The sequence below is a fragment of the Sylvia atricapilla genome, chromosome 4 (assembly GCF_009819655.1).
Source record: "Sylvia atricapilla isolate bSylAtr1 chromosome 4, bSylAtr1.pri, whole genome shotgun sequence".
Taxonomy (NCBI): domain Eukaryota; kingdom Metazoa; phylum Chordata; class Aves; order Passeriformes; family Sylviidae; genus Sylvia; species Sylvia atricapilla.
The window spans coordinates 32,968,345-32,988,994 of NC_089143.1; the positions used below are offsets into that span (position 1 = coordinate 32,968,345).

The following is a 20,650-nucleotide window of genomic DNA, read 5'->3' on the forward strand; positions in this document are numbered from 1 at the left end:
GCCCTGCCAAATTGTGATCCCCAGCCCGCCCCCGGGAAGGTTCTGGGCGTGCGCGGTGCATTGTGGGGTGGCCGGGAGCGAGCAGCCGCCGCGATGATGGTGAGTGACCGCGGCTCCACCGCCGCATCCGCCGCCATCCGCCGTTGTCCCCGTGTCCCGCCACCCCGCACGGGCCGCGCGGCCGCCGCCGTCCCGCGTGGCCCGGGTGTGGCGGGGTCGCGGCGGGCTGGGCCGCGGGGATGGAGCCGCCCCGGCGCGCAGGCCTGGCGGTAGCCGGGCTGTGGCGGGCCCGGGCTGCGCTGGCGGGGAGGGATGGGAGCGGGCAGCCCGCAGCTCCATCCTGCGTCCTCCGCCCCGGCTCTGGTCCCCGCAGCCGTAAGGCCTCGGCCCCGGGTCCCCAGAGCTCCCCGGCTGCTAGCCCCGCGGTGATGCCGGAGGTGGATGTGTCTCCACCCTGATTTCCCCGGGGATAAACGTTTCCTTTTCCCTTGAGATTCCCGCTCTGCTGGGTATGGAGGAAAGCTGTACGTTTTCTTCCACAAATTGTTTCCAGGCTTCAGGGATCACAGAATAGGCAGGGCCGGAGATCACTCAGTTCTGCCTCCTGTCCAGGCAGGGTCACTTGGAGCAGGTGACACAGAAACGTGTCCGGGTGGATTTGGGATGTCTCCGGGCCCTCCCTGTGCAGCTGTCCTAGGCCTCTGTATCCCTCCAGGGAAAGAAATCCTTCCTCGTGTTGAGGTGAAACTTCTGTGTTTTAGTTTATGTTCTGTTACTGGGCACCACCAGAAAGAGTCTGGCACCAACCTGTTGGCACCGCCTTGGAGAGATTTGTATGGATTGATGGGATCCCCTCTCACCCTTCTTTTCTCCAACCAGGCCCAGCTTCTGCAGTCTCTCCTCATATGGGGCATGTTCCAGACCCTGAATATGTTCTTTATGTCTGTCCCTGAGCCCTCTCCAGTAGCTCCTTTTCTGGTACTTGTGACCCCTCAGTGCACCAAGTACAGTTTAATTCTGTTCTGTGCCTGCTGGCAGCTTTCCAAACCAGTGCATCCCAAAACTTGGCTGTGTTTGGGCTTTGCCTGAGCTCTGCCTCTGAGATGGTTGCAGCATTCCCTGGACTAGTTTGGGTTGGAAGGGACCTTAAATCCCATCCAGTGCCACCCCTGCCGTGGGCAGGGACACCTCCCACTGTCCCAGGGTGCTCCAAGCTCCAGTGTCCAACCTGGCCTTAGATGCTTCCAGGGATGGAGCAGCCACAGCTTCTCTGGTGCTACCACTGCCCAGACTGTTTTGGTTCCTCGCTGTCTCTGTAATTCCTGCATGTTCTGTCTCCTCCAGGCCAGCATCAGACTCAGAACCTTAGTGGGCAATGCTGCCCCAGGGAACCCCCGTTATTTTTGGGACAATCACTGTGGTCCCTGAGCCTGTGGTGGGAGCAGCTGGGTGAATTCCCAGTGGGAGCAGCTGGGTTGTGTGGAGCAGAGGATTTACAAATCTGTATTCTTGGCCTTGTTCTTGCTCAGCTGTGTCCATCTGGGCCATAAGGAGTTTGCTGTGGGTTCTTGGGGTTGGGGTGATGTGGCAAATGGATTTCTAGGGAATTCTCAAAGCCTGACAGAAGGCCCACACAGTCTTGTGTGTCTGTGTGCAAACTTTGAGATGAGAAATGCTGACTTAGAAATGCCATGGAATAGAACAGACATTGGTGAGACAGAAATGGAACTAGAAACAAGTTTCAAAGGATGGGCTTGCAGATAAGACTGGATAGTTTGGAGAAATGGAACTAGGAAAGGTGCATTGTAGTTGGACCCACGAGGGGTAATTTTAGATGGTTGGCTTTAAGGCATTTACAGCATTGAGTGGCAAAAGCTGATAGGCCAAGAAATGCTTATAATGTATTGGAATTAGGAAATAATTTGGCTTCTGATTGTGATGGGGTGAATTATAACATCTGTACTGTCTCACCTTCACATGAGACTGAAAATGGAATAAAAGTCTTTAAAATCTCTCTTCAGTTGCCCCATGTCTGGGTCAGGAAAAGGGTAAGCGCAGGGTTGGCCACTGAATAACAGAACCAGTATGATTCCAACAGAAGCTGTTTATTGTTCCCATTATGTGGCAGGTATAGATTCTGGGTCTGCTGTCCACGTGGGCATCTCTGAGTTGGCTGAGCTGCTTCTTCCTGAGGCAGGCACTCATCCTTCAGGACATCCAATTGGTCAAGTGTCCATATAATAATAATAAATATATAAACATAATAAAAATGCTGTGTCCAGTTTAGGAAGGACATTGAGTACGATGTCCAGTTCTGGATGGACATTGAGTGCTGTGTCCAGTCCTGGCCCCTCAGTTTAGGAAGGACATTGAGATGCTTGAACACATCCAGAGGAGGCAACAAGGCTGGTGATGGGTTTGGAAGACAAGCCATATGGAGAACGACTGAGGGAGCTGGAGCTGTTGAGCCTGGAGAAAAGGAGACTCAGAGGTGACCCTATCAGCCCCTACAACTCCCTGAAGGGTGACTGTAGACAGCTGGGGTTGGTCTCTTTCTCCAGGCAGCAACTGCCAGAACGAGAGGGGACAGCCTCAGGCTGCACCAAGGGAAATACAGGCTGGATATTAGGAAGAAGTTTTTCATGGAAAGAGGGATTAAATACTGGAATGGTCTGCCCGGGGAGGTGGTGGAGTCACCTGTCCCTGGATGTGTTTAAAGCAGACTGGATGTGGCACTCAGTGCCATGATCTAGTTGAGGTGTCAGCGCTGGGCTGGACTTGATCTTAAAAATCTCTTCCAACCCACACATTCTGTGATTGTGTGATTGTTTTTGTGTCCTCTAGCCACACAGAGGACACATTGCTGTAGGTAAGAGCTGTGCTGTGCTTGTCCCTGCAGCCCACCCCGGTGATCCTGCTGAAGGAGGGCACGGACACGTCCCAGGGCATCCCACAGCTGGTCAGCAACATCAATGCCTGCCAGGTGATCGCCGAGGCCGTGCGCACCACGCTGGGCCCACGCGGCATGGACAAGCTCATCGTGGACGACCGGGGTAAGCTGGGGCTGTGCTTTGGGTTTGAATTCTTTTGGCTGACCTGTGAGTTTAACCCATGCTCCTGAGGGTCCAGCCTGGCACAACATGGTTATAATAATGAGTGAGACGGCTGATCTGTGGGTGCCTTGCAAAATCAGAAGGGTTTTAATAAAGATGGAAGATAATACAAAATGGCAAAAGAACAAAGCCGAGCACAGCACAGAGACAAACTCCTTGCTGCTGCAGCATTTCAAAACATGAGAAGCATGGAGTTCCTTTGTTCTCTCTCTTTAATGGCTTAGGTGGGCTTTTTGCCCCTTGGCCCAGTAAGGAAAACAACAGTCCTTGAGTAATGTTTCCAGGGTCCAGTCTACACTTCTGGGCTGGCTCCAAGCCAATTGTAAAGAGAAATCCACAGAATTTCCAGCTAACGTGTCAAAAGGTAAAGTGAAAGTTTCCCTATTTGGAAACACTTTCGAGAGGTGTAGGGATTGCATTAGCACGCTAATGTATAATTTTTGTGGTGGTTTTACATTTGTTGAAATTTGTTTGTTAACTGGGAGATAAGATTTTTGGGAGGAAAAGGTGAAACAGTTTTAACTTAAAAGTAAACAGGTAGATTTTATTAACATATACTAAGAAAAAAAAGAGGGGAAAAAAATGAGACATTTAAACACTTTTTTCTCACAAGCTGTTCACTTTTTTTACTCTCAATATAGAGAGAAAACTATGATTTTTAGTCAGTTGCAATTATTTAAACACAATTTTGCATTACTTTGGGAGAGGAGCATTTTTAGAGTTTATGGAGATACACGCTACAAGAAAAGGTCTGGTGGCTCTCAATGTCACAAATATGCAACTGTTGGGAATTTTGCAGATTTTGTGCAGTTTCACTTATATAACAGTTAAGAGAGGGGACAATGCTGGCCAGGGTAGCTTTTCTACAGGCATTGGTCCCCTCCTGAGGCTTGGCTGGGTCTGAACTTCTGACTTACAAGGTGGTGGTAGTTCCTTGCCGGCTGGAAAAGGAAAAAAAAAAAAAAAAAAAAGGCTGAATCACTTAAAACTTTTAGTTTAAAACTAAATCTCCAAAAAGCATGTGCAACACTTTTATTTGTCCGCTAAGCTGTCGATTTATGCTATAACTTAAAAAAAAAAAAAAAACGAACTTTTTTACATTTATACTAATCCACCACATCTGGAAAGGTCTGCATTTGGTCAGGAAATAGAATTCCAGACGGTTCCTGCACTTGAGTGTATCAGGTATTGAGTATTCTGTATATCCCTTACCTCACAGAAATAACACCTTCCTCACCGTGTCTTGGCTGTGGTGTTTTTTGTGTGCTACCCTGACAAAGTGGGTAGTAAAAATTAGAGACAGAATTAAAGCTTGGAACAGCGAGGACAAGGTAGATCCATAATGTTGTCTAGTGATACACAGTTCCTTACATAAAAATGTAAAATTATAATAAACCCTATGGATTAATTTCATGCAGTGACTCAGATCTTCTTGGACTTTGGGCATCTTTTTCAAAGAGAAAAATATTAAAATAAATAATTATTACTATAATAATATGTTACTGTACTACAATATTAATTTAATTGATATTATCAATATAATATTATAACAGAAATATTAATAGAAATATAAATAAAGATACCCCAGCATTTGCATGTATGTGCATTTCAGCAGCCTCAACTTATCCTAGGCTTGGCTCTCACACCAGAGGCTCAGGTCTGTCACTTGAACACCTTGGTGTCCCCTGTAGAATCAAGGACAATTGCCAGTCCAGCCCGAGGGTTCCCTGTTTGCTCCCCAGGGCCACCTGGGCAGATGCAGACTCAGTGGGGTTGGGTGTATCCAGTGTAAATCTGTGCCAGACAGGAGAAACGGAGAGTCTTGAACCTGTCTTCAGGTATTTTTGGTCAGCTCTATTTTTAAATGAGGTTCCAGATACCTGTGGAGCTACTCAGCACTCAGTTGTGGCTGAGTGTGAGGTCAGTGCATATTTCTGGGCTGATTTTTAATCTTTTTTTTGGAGTGTGATTTAGAGATGAGCTTTTCCCTCACTCTGAAAAGACTTGCATGAAGTCACCAAACTAAGTATTATTTTTGTTACTGGAGGGTGGAGTGAAAAGGCTTGGTATTATCTTGTAAATAGTTTTTACAAATAAGAACTGTAGTAAATCCTTGTTCAAAAGGATAATTGGATTAAAATTGATTCAATAGTCAATATGATTTCTAGGCTCTTTCTTCATGAGAGTCTCAGACTAGAAAATGGTTTTATTAGTCTGGGAGGGTGTTGAGGAGACGGAAAGGAATTCCAAACCTTTGTTGGTGTGGAAGGTTTTTCTGCTCTCAGACGAACTTCAGTGAACCTGCTCCACAAATGGGCTGAGAGGACTCGATTCTGGCAGAGCAGAGGAATCTGCTGAGGTCTCCTGAGAGCCCCCAGAGACAGGGCTTTACCCCTGGTGGTGTAAAGCTGCCTTTAACTTCCTTTTCTCCACCAACCCCAGGCAAAGCCACCATCTCCAATGACGGGGCCACCATCCTGAAGCTGCTGGATGTTGTCCACCCGGCCGCCAAGACCCTGGTGGACATCGCCAAATCCCAGGATGCAGAGGTGGGACAGGAGCCTGCTTGTGTGCCTGGGGGTGCAGCACAGAGCAGCCTGGGTGTCACTGCTGCCCTGGGCTGTGTGCTAACTGCTGGGATTTACTCTGCCTGCTCTGGAGCCAGGCTGGGAGAGCTGGGAATGTTCCCCTGGAGAAGGGAAGGCTCCAGGAAGAGCTCCCAACCCCTGGCAGGGCCTGAAGGGGCTCCAGGAGAGCTGGAGAGGGACTGGGGACAAGGCCTGGAGGGACAGGACACAGGGAATGGCTTCCCACTGGGAAAGGGGACATTGGGCTGGGATCTTGGGCAGCAATTCCTGCCCGGGAGGGTGGGGAAGCCCTGGCACAGGGTGCCCAGAGCAGCTCTGGATCCCTGGCAGTGTCCCAGGCTAGGTTGGGGAACCCCTGCATCCCTGGGAGTGTACCAGGCCTGGTTGGACACTGGGGCTTGGAGCAGCCTGGGACAGTGAAAGGTGTCCCTGCCCATGGATAGGGTGGCTCTGGACAGGCTTTGAGGTCCCTGACCACTCTGAACCACTGAGGAGTTCAGCCACAAGTCTGTGAGCAGGGAAAACCCTGGGCTCTGGTTTCCCTGGAAGCTCTGCAGTGTTTTTGCAGCTGCTCACAGGTGGTCACTGTATTAGGTGTATGACCCAGTGTGGGGCTGACCCAGAGGGAGGGTGACACAGTGTGGGGGTGACCCGGTGTCCCCTTTCCCTGCAGGTGGGTGATGGCACCACATCTGTGACCCTGCTGGCAGCTGAGTTCCTGAAGCAGGTGAAGCCCTACGTGGAGGAGGGACTCCATCCCCAGATCATCATCCGTGCCTTCCGCACGGCCACGCAGCTGGTGAGGCCCGGGAGGACAGCTGGGGACAGCTCTGTGCCAGCCACAGCACCCTGGGGACACTCTGCCAAGGAAAAGCCACTTGGGAATGGGCATGGGGAGTGCCGGTAGCCATCTCCTGCTGCCTCCCTGAAACAGCAGAGCCTCTGCTGCTGCCAGTGCCTGCTGCTCCCTGTCTGTATCTCTGCAGTGCCGTTGCTTCCTTTGGGGTTTTATCCCAAGGAAGAAGGAATAAATGGAAAACTTGTTTTCCATTCTCCTGTTATCTGCTACCCCTTAGTAAACCACATGTCTCCTGGAGCATGTTGGTCCCATTAAGCTGATATTTTGGAAGTACACTCCTCAATAGCCCTTTGATTCCCAGGATCTCTGCTGAAAACAACCAGCAGAGCAGCTCTGAGCCTCCTCCCACTCCTCAAATATCGGTGTATTCCTTGGAATTACTGCGCTGGCAGGGGTGGAATAACTTAAACACTTGAAACATCAGTGGCGTTGAAGCAGAGAGCAAAAGATAAACCACAAAGAGAGAGGTTGGAGATCTCACCAGCACGGGAGCATAAATCATTAATCCAGCTGTTGGTTTTTTGTCAGGCTGTGAACAAGATCAAAGAAATCGCTGTCTCCGTGAAGAAGGAGGATAAAGAGTAAGTTTCCCTTGGAGGTGACCTGGTTGTGTGCTGGGCTCCAGCTGACTGCTGCGAGGGTGCTCCTGAGTTCTGGCTCTGTGGCCCCACACTGAGGTTATTCCCAATTTCCCTGGAATTTTCTGCTGCTCCAGGGGCAGTGTTGTGCTCTCACTTGGCTGTAGGGGATGATGTAGGGCAGTGTCTCCCAGTGCTCATGAGGGAAGCTTGGCACCAAAATAAGTGGCCTGATTTCTTTTTTGCAGCGGTGGAGTCTTGGAGCTCTTGCTGCAGTCAGTGGCAGTGGTAAATCTCAGCACTTCCCTGAGGAACAGATCCCTTTTTAGCTGTCACTCAGCAAGGTAGATAGCTCATAGCAGGGATCCCTTCAGCTGAGGTGAGAAATACCAGAGTTCCTCTTCTCCCTGGATTTTAAGCTTTTGTCTACTTGACCTTGCTGATACCTGCAGTTAATTTGAATTATTTCAACTACATAAGCATCTTGAATAAACTAAAATGGGTTCTCCAAACCAAATGCTAAAAAAAAAATGCTGGAGAAAAACCCAAATGTGGTCCTCTGATGGGAAATAGAGTGGTTCCCATGGGAGATAGAGCCTGGCAGCTAGATCCACATCTTTCTGTCTCTGTGTCACCCACTCTGCTGCATGTATATTACCTGAGTTAGTACTTCAGGAGTTATGCTGCCTTTAGAGGGGTTCAGAAACATCTTCCAGCCTTGGGATGAAGGAAAGCACCTGCTCTGTTCTGATTTTAGGTGCATAAAAGCCAATCAGTCTTTGTCAGTGCTGGGCTGATGCTTGAGCTCTAAAAAGCAGACTGGAATTTGTCAGTCTGGGATTTGTGCCTTGTTCTCCCCATTGACAGGAGGGAGCTGATCTTTGCCCCTCTCAGAGAAGATTTAGGGCCCCTCATGGCAAGACAGAGCCTGAGGGGCTGGAGTGTGTCCAGGGAAGGGAAGGGAGCTGGGAGAGGGCTGGAGAATTCCTGAGGGAGCTGGGAAGGGGCTGAGCCTGGAGAGAAGGAGGCTCAGCGGGACCCTGTGGCTCTGCACAAGTCCCTGCCAGGAGGGGACAGCCGGGGGGGTCGGGCTCTGCTCCCAGGGAACAGGGACAGCAGGAGAGGGAACGGCCTCAGGCTGGGCCAGGGGAGGCTCAGGGTGGACACCAGCAGGAATTTCCTCATGGAAAGGGTGCTCAGGCCTTGGAAATGCCCAGGGAGGTTTGGAGTGCCCATCCCTGGGGGCATTTCAGAGTCCTGTAGATGTGACGTTTGGGGACATGGGACAGTGATGGCCTGGGCAGTGCTGGACTGAATGATCTTAAAGGTACTTTCCAGCCTAATCTTGTGATTAACAAAGCCACATACAGTGTTTGGAGCTTGTGAAAAGATCTGGCAGGTCACCAAAGCTTTGTTTTTCCTTTCCTGCAGTGAGCAGAGGAGTCTCCTGGAAAAGTGTGCAGCCACAGCCCTGAGCTCCAAGCTCATCTCCCAGAGCAAGGAATTCTTCTCCAAGATGGTTGTAGATGCTGTGATGATGTTGGATGACTTGTTGCAGCTCAAGATGATCGGGATAAAGAAGGTGCAAGGAGGAGCTTTGGAAGTAAGTGTTGGAGCCTTCATGAAGGGCTGGGAGACAGGGATCTCAGACAGTGCCTCTGGGGAATTCCCAAAGTGGAACAAAGCTGTTGATGTGAGGAGGAAGCTTGGCAGATAGGGCTGGGTTTCTTTTCCATAGGTAGAGTTTTTGGTTTTTGAGCCAATACGCTCTTCACTTCACTGCAGCAGAAGTTGTTACTGATAAAATTCCATTTATCTCTCCACAAATAATTAAATTATTTTTCCTTTTGTGGGAAGTCTTTGTTACTTCTGGATCCAAAAGTCCTGGCTGTTTGCAGGATTACTGGGTTGGGAAAGATGCAAGGAAATCCTAAGGAAGCTGATTTAGTGATGGGCAGGGCAGGTGGGATGTGGTTTATGCCACAGTGCTGGAAAACCTCTTGTGTCTGGGACTGCAGCTGGATAAGAGGTAGGGGATTGTTCCTGCCGCTGGGACAGCCCTTGTGGAGAGGGAGATTCACATCCTGATTTCTTCACCCAAGAAATCCAGGAGCTCATGCCAGGAACTGGTGTTGGACAGGGCTGGTTTGCTGCAGAAAATCCAGGAGGTGGTGATAGAACTTAAAAAGACAAACCAGAGCAAAAATCCACCCCCACTGAGGTTGTGGATGAGAAATACCCAGCAGTTCAAAGAGGAGGAATGGGGAAGAGATCAGGGAGAGACCTGATTGCTCCTCTCCTTGATCTTCAGGTTGTGTGAGGAGTTTCTGGCTGTGAAGTTTTGAGGGGTAGAGAGGAAGCTGCTTTTGTGAGCTGAAAGAAATCATTGCTGCTTATTTCCTCTAGAAGTGGGTTAATCAAAGGAGACAGTGCTGGGAAGGCTTTGTAAATGAGGCCTCTGGAAGCAGGGAGGGAAGGCTTTGTTAATGAGGCTTCTGGAAGCAGGGAGTGCCCTGTGGGAGTTATTATTAACCCTGTGCAGAAAACTTTGGGGTCTGAGCCTGAGGCAAATCCCTGTGTTCCAGGACTCACAGCTGGTGGCTGGAGTTGCCTTTAAGAAAACCTTCTCCTACGCTGGGTTTGAGATGCAGCCCAAGAAGTACCAGGCCCCCAAAATCGCCCTGCTCAACGTGGAGCTGGAGCTCAAAGCTGAGAAGGACAACGCCGAGGTCAGAGTCAACACGGTGGAGGTAAGAGCCACAGGGGAGCCTGGCCGGCTTCCTCACCCCTGGGACACCTGGGGCTGTTCATCCTGGGGTAAGGATGAGATGGGAGAGTTGGGAATGTTCCCCTGGAGAAGGGAAGACTCCAGGGAATCCTCAGAGTCCCTGAAGGGGCTCCAGGAGAGCTGGAGAGGGACTGGGGACAAGGCCTGGAGGGACAGGACACAGGGAATGGCTTCTCACTGGGAAAGGGGACATTGGGCTGGGATCTTGGGCAGCAATTGCTGGCTGGGAGGGTGGGGAGAGGCTGGGCTGGAATTCCCAGATTAGCTGGAGCTGTCCCTGGATTCCTGGCAGTGTCCAAGGCCAGGTTGAACATTGGGGTTTGGATCCACCTGGGACAGTGGAAAGTGTCCCTGGTCATGGCAGGAGTGCCACTGGATGATGTTTAAAAGGTCCCTTCCCATGATAAATGAGTTAGGCCTTCTCCCCATCCTTCACCTTTGGGAATACCTGGTGAGTGAGTTGTGCTGCCCTGTGGGAATGAGGGTACAGCAGCCTGGGGATCACAGCAGGATCAGGACACGTTTGTGAGCTGTCCCTGTGCCCCAGCTGTGCTGAGCCATCAGCTCTGTGCTGTTTGCCCTAGGCATGACAGGTGGCCCTGCAGGGACAGCTTATCCAGCAGTGCTTGGAGTACTGCAGGAGGTGCTCAGGTTTAAGGAGCCGTTTGGGCAGTGCCACAGAGCAGGGCCCTCCTGCCTGCAGTGCTGGGGCAGCTCTGTGCTGCACGTGGGGCATCCCCTGCCACAGCAACAGCTGTGCCTCTCTCTCCTGCTGCCAGGATTACCAGGCCATTGTGGATGCAGAGTGGAACATCCTGTACGACAAACTGGACAAAATACACAAGTCAGGAGCCAAGGTGGTGCTGTCCAAGCTCCCCATTGGGGACGTGGCCACGCAGTACTTTGCAGACAGGGACATGTTCTGTGCCGGCCGCGTCCCGGACGAGGATCTCAAGAGGACCATGATGGTGAGCAGCTCTGGCTTGCAGAAAGAAAGCTTTTTTACGCAGTTCTGGCGCCCCAGGCTGGGTGTTCCCAAGCAGCTGCTCGCTGATGTCATTGCTCCTTGCAAGGGTTTGAAAGGGCGGGGCTGTTCCTTGGTGGGATGAACACACACTGACCGGTGTTATCCTAAAGATCTGATCAGTGCAGCAGCAGAGGTGTATTTTCCTGAGTTCTTCCCTGTTCCATCATGAGTAGTTTTTTTCCTGGGCTTTCTTTGTGTGTCTCCTGGACTCTCGAGTCTGTGAGTCAACACATTGAAGCTGCACAATCTTATTTTGCTGTCGAGGGTTGGCCTGGGTCCATGAGAGGGAGGGGAAGGAGAAGGGTTTTCCTGAATCTTCAGGATGGGTTTGCACCAACTCAGCAGCTGAGCTGTCCCTGAAGAGTGGAGCCTGCTGGGAGCTTGGTGTGGATTGTCAGCACTGCTAATTCCATGTTTGTCTCCATTCCCTGCAGGCCTGTGGGGGATCCATCCAGACCAGTGTCAATGCCCTGTCAGATGATGTGCTGGGCCGCTGTGAGCTCTTTGAGGAGACCCAGATTGGAGGAGAGAGGTAAAAACACCAGCTGCAAACCTGTAGCGCTTTGCAAACCCTCTCACAGCAGGTGGAAAAGTTGGGGTCAAAGCATTGGCAGGGTCAACATCTCTCAAGCTGTTGCGATGAAAACAAGGTTGTTACAAAATATATATTTTATTGTAGCTAGAAGCTGCTTTTTGAGGCTAAGGGAGGGGGCAGGAGCAAGATTTCATTGAGATCCTACCTCTTGCAAGTGCTTCTACAAATCCATGTTTATTCTGCAATGTCTTGTAAAAGGCACAGTGGTGGTATTGCACATGTAATGGAAACCCACCACATTTTGGGGTTGATTGTGACACCTCTGTGATGTTTCAGCTTGACACTTCCCTGTCAGTGCAGGTGAAACTAGGGACATGTGGGGACACAATGGGGTCCTCCCTGTTGCTGGAGGAGCAATCCTGCCTGGGGCTGGCTGTTGCCCTCTGTGCTCCTGTCAAGTGCAAACTGCAAGCATCAGCTCAGTGTGAATCCCTGGCAACAACAAGAAAACGAATTTTCCTGGCTCAGCTGGAATGTCACCTCTGTGTTCCCTGGCTCTGCTGCTCCTCAGCCCAGGATCCACAGGAGCAGTGAGGGACACACAGGACTGGCTCTGTTCCCACCCTGCCTGTGCAGCAGCAGCAGCTTCTCCATCCCCACACCCTCTTTTCGGGCAGGTACAACTTCTTCACGGGCTGCCCCAAGGCCAAGACGTGCACCATCATCCTGCGCGGGGGCGCCGAGCAGTTCATGGAGGAGACGGAGCGCTCCCTGCACGACGCCATCATGATCGTCAGGAGAGCCATCAAGGTGAGCCCCGGGCTGCTGCTGCGTCATCTTTTATCCTCTGTTCTCTTAGAGCAGGGATTAAATGCTCCAGACACGGGTTTTGTGTTCAGACTCGGGTGTTTATTAATTCTTATCTATGTTATGGTCTCACAAGCTGCGAGTTCTACAGCACTTCAAGCTAACAAAGTGAAAAATGGCTCCTGGCTCTTTCTTTCCAAGGCGTTTTAAGAGCAAACTGTCCAATTATGAAATGACACCTAAATTATTTTTACTTTTAACCCAATAACCAACCACCCATGGCCCACAATGCGGATTTTTCTACCCATTTACAAAATACCACCCAGACCAATGAAGAAAAAGGTAAAAAAGAAGGACTCAGCCTATTCCCTAAAACCTCCATCTTGCTTTATGTATTTTACTGTATACCAAAACCTTAATCTCTTAAGTTTTCCACCATGTGACATCACACACTTCTATTCAAACTCCACACCCACAATCCCAGTGCTGTCACTCAATTTTGGAAACCTCTTCCAAGGCCTCAGGTCAGTGCAGTGTTTGCTTGGGGGTCAGTGCCTGTGAGCACAGAAAGGCTGGAATTCTCAGTGCCCAGGGCTCCATCAGTGGAGCTCCCGTGAACTGCCAGGGCACTGCATTGGCACAGAACTGCTGGGCACCTCCTTACACACCAGGGCTTGGCGGAGGGCTCTGTGCAGAATGAGCACAGCTCATGGATTCACTCAATGGAGTTCCTTGGCCAGCTCAGCGTGGCTTTGGCAGCCTTTCCAGCTGCTTTCCAAGCACACCTGGGTTTTGCCTGCACTTCTGTACAGTTGGACCTCCTGCTTGCTCCATCCTCCACCCTAAAGGGAGCAATCTCCTGGCTGTGCTGGGTGGATCTTCAGGAGATGGAACAGCATAGTGATGCTACATGCATTTCCATGCCCATAAAGCCACTTGACCCCTCTCTTGGTGCCCGGTCTGAGGGCATGACTGTCCCCTGGCTCTGAGGCAGGCTGGGGGCACCAAGAGAAGTCCAAGGCCTCTCTGGATGTGTGTTTGGTCCTGGGTGATGCTGCCATGCTCTGGCTGTTTCTGGGTTACACAGAAACGTGTAACTGTAGGAATCGCCTCTGATTAAAAGTAGCTCTGAGGCTGTGTGTCCTGAGGGGGCTGGGGAGGAGCACATCAGGATTTTTGGAGCTGTTGCCTTTAGAAGGAACATCCTCCTGGAAAGAACATCTCTCTCGTGGAAAAACAGCAGAACTGAGCTGCAGGGTGCTGCTGTCAGTATCCTTAATTTTGGAGGCTTTATGGAAGTGAGGGAAGTTTCCCTGGTCCAAGTTGGCTGTGAGCTGCCATCCTCCCTTTGGGTGTGGATGCAGTGTCCCCAAACCCCTCTTTATCCTGTGCACAGCTGGGCTGAGCTGCTGGAGCTGCCACTGGAGGTTCCTGGTGTGTCCCTGCTGCTGCCAGCTGTAGCTGTGAGCTTTTTAGGTGTGTAGCTGCTACCTAGATCCCAATAAGCATCTCCTGTGGAAAAGCCACTTGGGGGAGAACTCAGGCAAAGCAGCCAAACTCACACATTCACGCACACCACAGCTGAACTCGGCAAGAAGAGGCAAGGGCTTTTGTAGGATTCAGTTCCAGCAGAGGTTTATTTCAGGCACAGAAAGGAGATCAAGAACAGAGACCTGGCCATGTGCTGTGTCCCAGTTTAAGTGTGGGGTCAGGGGCCAATGACCGGGGGGCACAAGGGCAGCACAAGGGGCAGGGGTCAGTGACCTATAGGGAAAGCGGGGCTGGACACCCGAGATGCCACCACGAACAGAGAAACAAGGAAAGGAGAAGCCACGACGGCCAGGGGTGTGGGGAGAGGAGAGACCAGGGCAGAGCACCATGGGGAATGTCCTGTCTTTCAGCGTAGGCAGGGAAGAATAGGTGATGTTGTTTTACACCACAGCAACACAGACTCTGAGCTTCAGAAGGCTGAAAATGACTCTTCTGTTTTTGGGATGTGTCTCCCTTTTATACCGTTCTACACAGACCAATTTGATTGGTGAAATAAAAGCAAACCTCTTCAATCACATTGGTCAGACCAGAGGGACATCAAGAAGTCCCTCCTAGGAAAAGGAATGAATAGCAAAACTACAGTTACAAAAACACTTTTCCTGTTTACAGAAAATTCCCTGGGAAAAGAATATCAGAAAACTGTAACACTTCAGGCATGGAACCAGGGCTACAACTAGGATCTGTCATTCTAAGGCCAGACCCTGGGAATTGTCCTGAGGGGTTCCAGGGACTTGAGAGCCAGGGGCATGGGCAGAGATTGGAGCAGACCACACTGTGCAAAGCACCATGGAATGGAGGAATGTTCTCTCTTTCAGGCTAGGTAGGGAAGACACTATGGTCCATCCTTCCAAGGCCAGATGCTGGGAATTGTCCTGAGAGGTTCCAGGGACAGCAGCAGCCAGGGCAGTGGATTACCACGGGCTGGCAGTGCTGCTGTGCCCTGACAGAGCCCTTTTCTCTGCCCTGTCCCCACAGAACGACTCAGTGGTGGCGGGTGGCGGGGCCATCGAGATGGAGCTCTCCAAGTTCCTGCGGGACTATTCCCGCACCATCCCGGGCAAGCAGCAGCTGCTGATCGGCGCCTACGCCAAGGCCCTGGAGATCATCCCGCGGCAGCTCTGCGACAACGCCGGCTTCGACGCCACCAACATCCTCAACAAGCTGCGCGCCAAGCACGCACAGGTACGGCCCTGGGGCGTCCCCTTTAGGGCTCTGCTTTTGGGGTCCCCCCTCCCCTTTTGGGGTCCCTCCCTCAGTGCTAAAGGTCTCTTTTCAGGGCTTCTCCTTGCTCCTTTTGGGGTCCCCTCTCCTGTTTTGGGGTCACCTCACCTCTGAAGGTCCTTTTCAGGGCTCTGCTTTGGTTCTTTTTTTGGGGTCCCTGTCACAGTTTACGACACAAAAGAAACGACACTCACCAGTGAGGTTGTGAAGTGAGCAGAGAAAAAAGAAGTTTATTATGATTTGGAGTTTAAATAAGATTTGGAATTCGATCAAGAATTGAGAGATGAGAGGAACACCTCTCTGACCCCAGTGATCAATTCAGAAATCTATCACAGAGAGAAATGTGAAAACTATCTACTTTGTTTATGTTAAATGGGTAAAAAACTCCAGTCCAAGAATGTAAACAATCAGAAGGCTGAAAATCAGGGCAACAGGTCCCCTCTCCTGTTTTAGAGTCACCCCCTCACCTCTAAAGATCCTTTTCAGGGCTCTGCTTTGGCTCCCTTTTGGGGGTCCCTTCTCGTGTTTTGGGGTCACCCCTTCACCTCTAAAGGTCCCTTTTTAGGGCTTCTCCTTGCTCTTTTTGAGGTCCCCTCTCCTGTTCTGCAGTCACCCCCTCACTTCTAAAGATCCTTTACCCCTCTTTGCTCTCAGAACCAATCCTAAAGGTGTAGAACTCGACATCCAGCACAAACAGACCAGACACTTGGGGATACAAATATGACAAAGTCACCCCAGGACACGGTGTCACGCAGCCCAGCCCGTGCTGCAGCCATGTCCCCTTTGATTAAACACCGTGTTTGTTTCACATCAGGTGTGGGGCTGGCCCAGGCTGCTATAAATGGAAAGGAGCTATTTTCCTTTTGATCCCAGCTGTCAGGTGACTTCGTGAGCTGGGACTTGTGATTTGCTTCCTAAAAACGCATCATTTGTCAGGAAGGAGCTGCTGTGTTAGACATGAAAGGAAGCAGAGTGTTTTACTCAGGAGCTGCAGGCTGAGGGTGCTGATCTTGTGGAGATCCCATCTCCCGTGCTTGGAGGTTGCCCCTTGAATTCTGTCACTCCCAGCACGTTTCACTTGCTGCTGCTGGTGGGGCTCAGGGGAGTGCCCCAAAATGAGGGTGAAAACCCGGGGGCAGTCAGTCCGGTGAGGCTTCCATGGCTTCATGGAAGGGGCAGCCCAGGGAGGTTTGGAATCCTCATCCCTGGAGGTGTCCAGGGAAGGGCTGGAGGTGGCACTCAGTGCTCTGGGCTGGGGACAAGGGGGGAATTTGGCACAGGTGGGACTGGGTGGTCAGAGGGGGCTTTTTCAGCCTTGGGGACTCTGTGATGTCAAACTGGAACGAGCTCCTTTTTCTGAGGCATGGCTGGCACTGTGGCTGACAGCACAGGCTTCTCAGTTTGGAGTTTTGGTGTTTTCCTCAAACATTTCCTTCACAGCGGGATGCGAGGGAGGCTCCAGCCCCTCCCATCACCTTTACCTGGCCTTTCCCCACATCCCACGAAACCCTGTGACTGATCCCTGCTCCCTTTGTCGCCTCTATCCTTACAGAGTGGGATGTGTCACTGATCCCTGTCCCTGTGTCCTCAGGGTGGGGTGTGTCACTGATCCCTATCCCTGTGTCCCCAGGGCGGGATGTGGTACGGTGTGGATGTCACCAACGAGGACATCGCGGACAATTTCTCGGCCTGTGTGTGGGAGCCGGCCGTGGTGCGGATCAACGCGCTGACGGCGGCCTCGGAGGCGGCGTGTCTGATCGTGTCCGTGGACGAGACCATCCGCAACCCGCGCTCCACCGTGGACGCTGCTCCTGCCCGGGGCCGCGGCCGGGCCCGGCCCCACAACCACTGACGGGCTGCTAATTAAACCCAATTAGCGGGTAATTAGCAGCTGGTCAACACACGGCCCCCCGGGCCGGGTTCAGTCAGGCAGCTCCTGGTCCTGGCAGCCACAGCCCCTGAGCTGCCCCAGCGCTCCCTGGGCTGGCCTGGGCATCCCCTTCCCTCGGGGGGTATTCCTTTCTCCCCGGGAACATCCCCTTCCCTCGGGGGCATTCCCTTCCCTCTGGGGTATTCCCTCCCCTCCGGGGTATTCCCTCCCCTCCTGCGGGGCTCAGGGAGGGGCCTTGGGGCCTATTTATACTGCTTTGGTGGTTGTCCTGCTGGGCACTTTGAACCCAGGCTCCAGCACAATAAAACGAGTTTGTCTCCGGGGCAGATGGGGCTCTTTCCTCTGTTCTCTGCTTCATTCTGCACACTGAGACTTCAGGGCTGCAGTTCAGTGAACCTTTCAGGCTGGTTTTTGCCCAGTTTCAAAGCTGGAGGGCAGGGCACACCCCAGGCACATCCCAGGAGCGCTTCTAGGATGGAGAACCCTCTCTGTGCGTGCTTGGAGCTCTCTGATCTCTCAGTGATGTTTTTTTTAATTGGCTTTTGCTGAATGGGACGTTTTCGTTTTCTTTTTTGCTTCATGGAAGGAGGTTCAGGGCATCATCTGTGTGACAGCTCTGAGGGCGCTCCAAGGATGGATCCAGACCTTTGGGGGGGGCTCAGCCAGAAAAATGATGCTGGGAGAGCATGGGGAGACTTGGGGCTGGTGGGTTACAAGTGTTAAGGGAGAACAGTGAAAGAAATACAAAAATCATGGGATGGTTTGGGTTAGAAAGGAGCATAAGAATCATCCAGGGACACCTCCTACTGTCCCAGTTTGCTCCAAGCCCACGTTCCAGCCTGGCCTTGGACACTTCAGGAACCCAGGGCCAGCTGCAGCTGCTCTGGGCACCCTGTGCCAGGGCCTGCCCACCCTCGGTGCTCTCCCCATGCTGTGCCTGTGTCCCCCTTTGTCCCAGTGGAGCCCATGGAGCTGCAGAGGGAATCAGGACACTTCCAGCAGGCCCCAAAGAGCAATTGTCTCACTGGTGTGGGTGCAGTGTGACCCCCCCGGGAGAGTGAAAACCCAGTTCGATCTCCAGAGTCTTTATTCAACACTGAATCATAAAATAGCTCTTTACACACTTCGCTGGGGGTTGTTTCTCTGTAAGTCTTTAAATACACATTGTTTACACTTGCCAAAGTTTCAAAGCAACAACATCAAAGTGCGTCTACAGGTGAGAGTTCCAACCAAAGTGCTAAAAAACCACGGACTCCTGGCCGGAGCTGGGTCCTGCTCCCACCGAACCCCCGGGTCCTCCCTGGCCCACCTCTCCCTTCCCAGGACAACATCTCCGGCTGATCTCGCACCAAGGGCCCGCTTTAGCATCAAGGGACCACGGGATGGGGGGAAAAAAAGGGGCTGTTTGGTTCTCCAGACACTGGCACATCGCTGCGGAAAGACTAAAATAGACCTAAATTTATATAGAGTTAAAAAAATAACTTGGGAGGCCACGGGGACCTCTGGGGAGGGGAGGTCGCTGTACAGGGCCCCTGGGACTCCGTGTGGAGCCACTGCCACCCTCCAGGGCTGGAGGGAATGATTGCAGTTCCTGGATTTATATATCTCTATTCTCTGCACTGATTATCTCCTCTGATTATCTCGAAGCAACTGTGCATCACCCCTCGGCTTCCCAAAAAACTGCCCCGCACCATTGCACCCACTTGTCCCCGGCCCCAACCTGCCTCGTTCCCCTCCACGGGGCTCAATCCCGAGGCTGCATTAGAAAATCCCTTTTTTTCTTCTTTTTTTTTCTTTTTTCCCTTGCTTTTGGGCAGTTTTCCCTCCTTGCTGCTGCAGCAGCTTTCCCTTAGTGCTCTCCCACCCTCCCCAGGGATTATTTTGCCTCCCGCTTATGGGGAAGGTCCATCTCCACCGCTCAACACCCTGCAATGCTTCGGTCACAACAAACCATTTCTGCTTCCCAAAATCTCCCTGCTCCCCGGGATTGTTTCCCTTTTAAAGCACTTTCTCATTTGGCACCAATTCCCAAATGCTTTTTTGCTCCACCCCAACCTGCTGTTTCTCACCCCAAATTGAGGCTGAAGTGATGCTCTAGCTCCTGGGCAGGGGCCTTTCCTAAAAGAAAACATTTGTTCCCCACTTTAGGAGCCATTACCAACACTTCTCCTGGGGTGGTTTTGTGGGGTTTTTTTTGTCTGTTTTCCCTAAATCCAGGCTCTTTTGGAGGATCCAGACAAGCCCCTGCCATGGCTGTGCCCTTGGTGGCAGCAGGGACCAGGACACGGGGTGAGAAGGGGGACAGAGAGGTTTAAAATCCTCGTTGGGCAGAGGCAGCCTGGGGGCTCCCATTTCCCTCAGCCCCTGACACTCTGGAGCCCCAAGGCAGGGGGATAAGGCAGGAGGAGGCAGCTGATCCCCAGAGCATTCCTGGCTCCTGGAGTGATGGGGACCGAGTGAAATCCAACACGAGGGAGACACAAAAACTGGGATTTGGGAAAGCTTTGGCTCCCCGAGCTGGCTTTGGTGATGTTGTTCCTCTTGAAATCCCTGACCAGCACCCAAACTCAGGCGAAGGGGAACGCTGGGAATGTCGGCCACGGGGAAACTTTGGGAAAACTCGATAGAAAAGGAATAAATCTCCCCAAAACTGCTCCTGCGGGAGGCAGGCTCAGAACCAGTGTCCATCCAGCCCCTGCCAGCTCTGGCCATCACTGTGACCCCAATCCGTGGGTTTTGCTGGGGATTGTCATCACAGAGTCCCTCTGGCACTTCTCGTAAGCGGCTGAGCTGAATGGGCTGTGTGATTTGAAGGCTTTCCCAGGAAATTTGGTATTTCTGTGTGTTTCCATCACTTCCAGAGGAAATGGGGACCGAGGTGGTGAATCCACGGCCGTGGGCAGCGTAGCGGGAGCCTCACACACACGGCAGAGAAAGCAGCAGGGGCAGGATCCATCTGACATTTCAGAGCTGTTAATGAGCTCGTTAACAGGCTGGGCAATTAGGAGCCACCAGGAGGGCCCTCATTCCCATCACTCCTGTCACTGTGCCAGCCGCCTTCATCCCCAGCTGAGGAGGAGGAGGAAGGGATCCATTCAAGCCCAAGCAAAACAGGGAGAAACTCCCACTCTCCGTCTTTCTAATCCACGAACCTGCTCAAGGCCTCCTTGTGTCATTAGAGAATTTTTGTATAAATGTGGCTTTGCCGAGCTGGATTTTTCAGGAATGCTCCAAGGAGAGGCGAGGGTGTGAGGAGAGGGTGTGATCTGGGCTTGGGGATGCACCAAAACACCGAATCCAGGTGAGGATCCTGCCGTGACTTCCAAACCCTGGTGGCAGCGGAGGGGTGGGGATGTCACAGAGTCACCCACGCCACCACTCCACAGCCACCGACCCCGCAGGCACAGGTGGCTTCTCTGAGAGTCCTCAGCACCTCCCCTCTTCCCGAAACCTCCTCCTCGCCCTCCCCACAGCCCCGAGGAGCCGGGAGAGGGTCCAGGCACCACCAAACCCGGAGCAGCCACCCTCAGGCTCCGGCCACCACTCTGGGCCACGAGAGTCTTTAAGCATAGAGTGTATAAACATGCTGAGTATATAATTTTCCTTTAAAATCTTTTTTTCTCTCCTTCTTCTCTTTATAGAAATAAATACATACTTTGTTTTTGGGTTTTTTGTGTTTTGTTTTTAAGAGA

The 20,650-nt window shown here is 51.9% G+C and overlaps 1 protein-coding gene across 1 annotated transcript; it reads left to right on the forward strand.

Annotated features, from left to right (window-relative positions):
* The first annotated feature begins 24 nt into the window (after positions 1-24).
* CCT7 (chaperonin containing TCP1 subunit 7) lies at positions 25-17,284 on the forward strand. Its single transcript, XM_066317551.1, has 12 exons — positions 25-99; positions 2,900-3,053; positions 5,556-5,662; positions 6,375-6,500; positions 7,089-7,141; positions 8,570-8,741; positions 9,724-9,888; positions 10,706-10,894; positions 11,388-11,485; positions 12,166-12,298; positions 14,822-15,028; positions 16,698-17,284. The coding sequence occupies exons 1-12, from the start codon at positions 94-96 to the stop codon at positions 16,917-16,919; spliced, it is 1,632 nt and encodes a 543-aa protein (XP_066173648.1). The 5' UTR covers positions 25-93; the 3' UTR covers positions 16,920-17,284.
* Positions 17,285-20,650: the final 3,366 nt, after the last annotated feature.

Bases quoted from the DNA above. Each gene is read 5' to 3' on its own strand.
- CCT7 (XM_066317551.1), top strand. The intron at 6,501-7,088 runs GTGAGGCCCGGG...GTTTTTTGTCAG, and splicing joins TCCGCACGGCCACGCAGCTG to GCTGTGAACAAGATCAAAGA. The intron at 7,142-8,569 runs GTAAGTTTCCCT...CCTTTCCTGCAG, and splicing joins GTGAAGAAGGAGGATAAAGA to TGAGCAGAGGAGTCTCCTGG.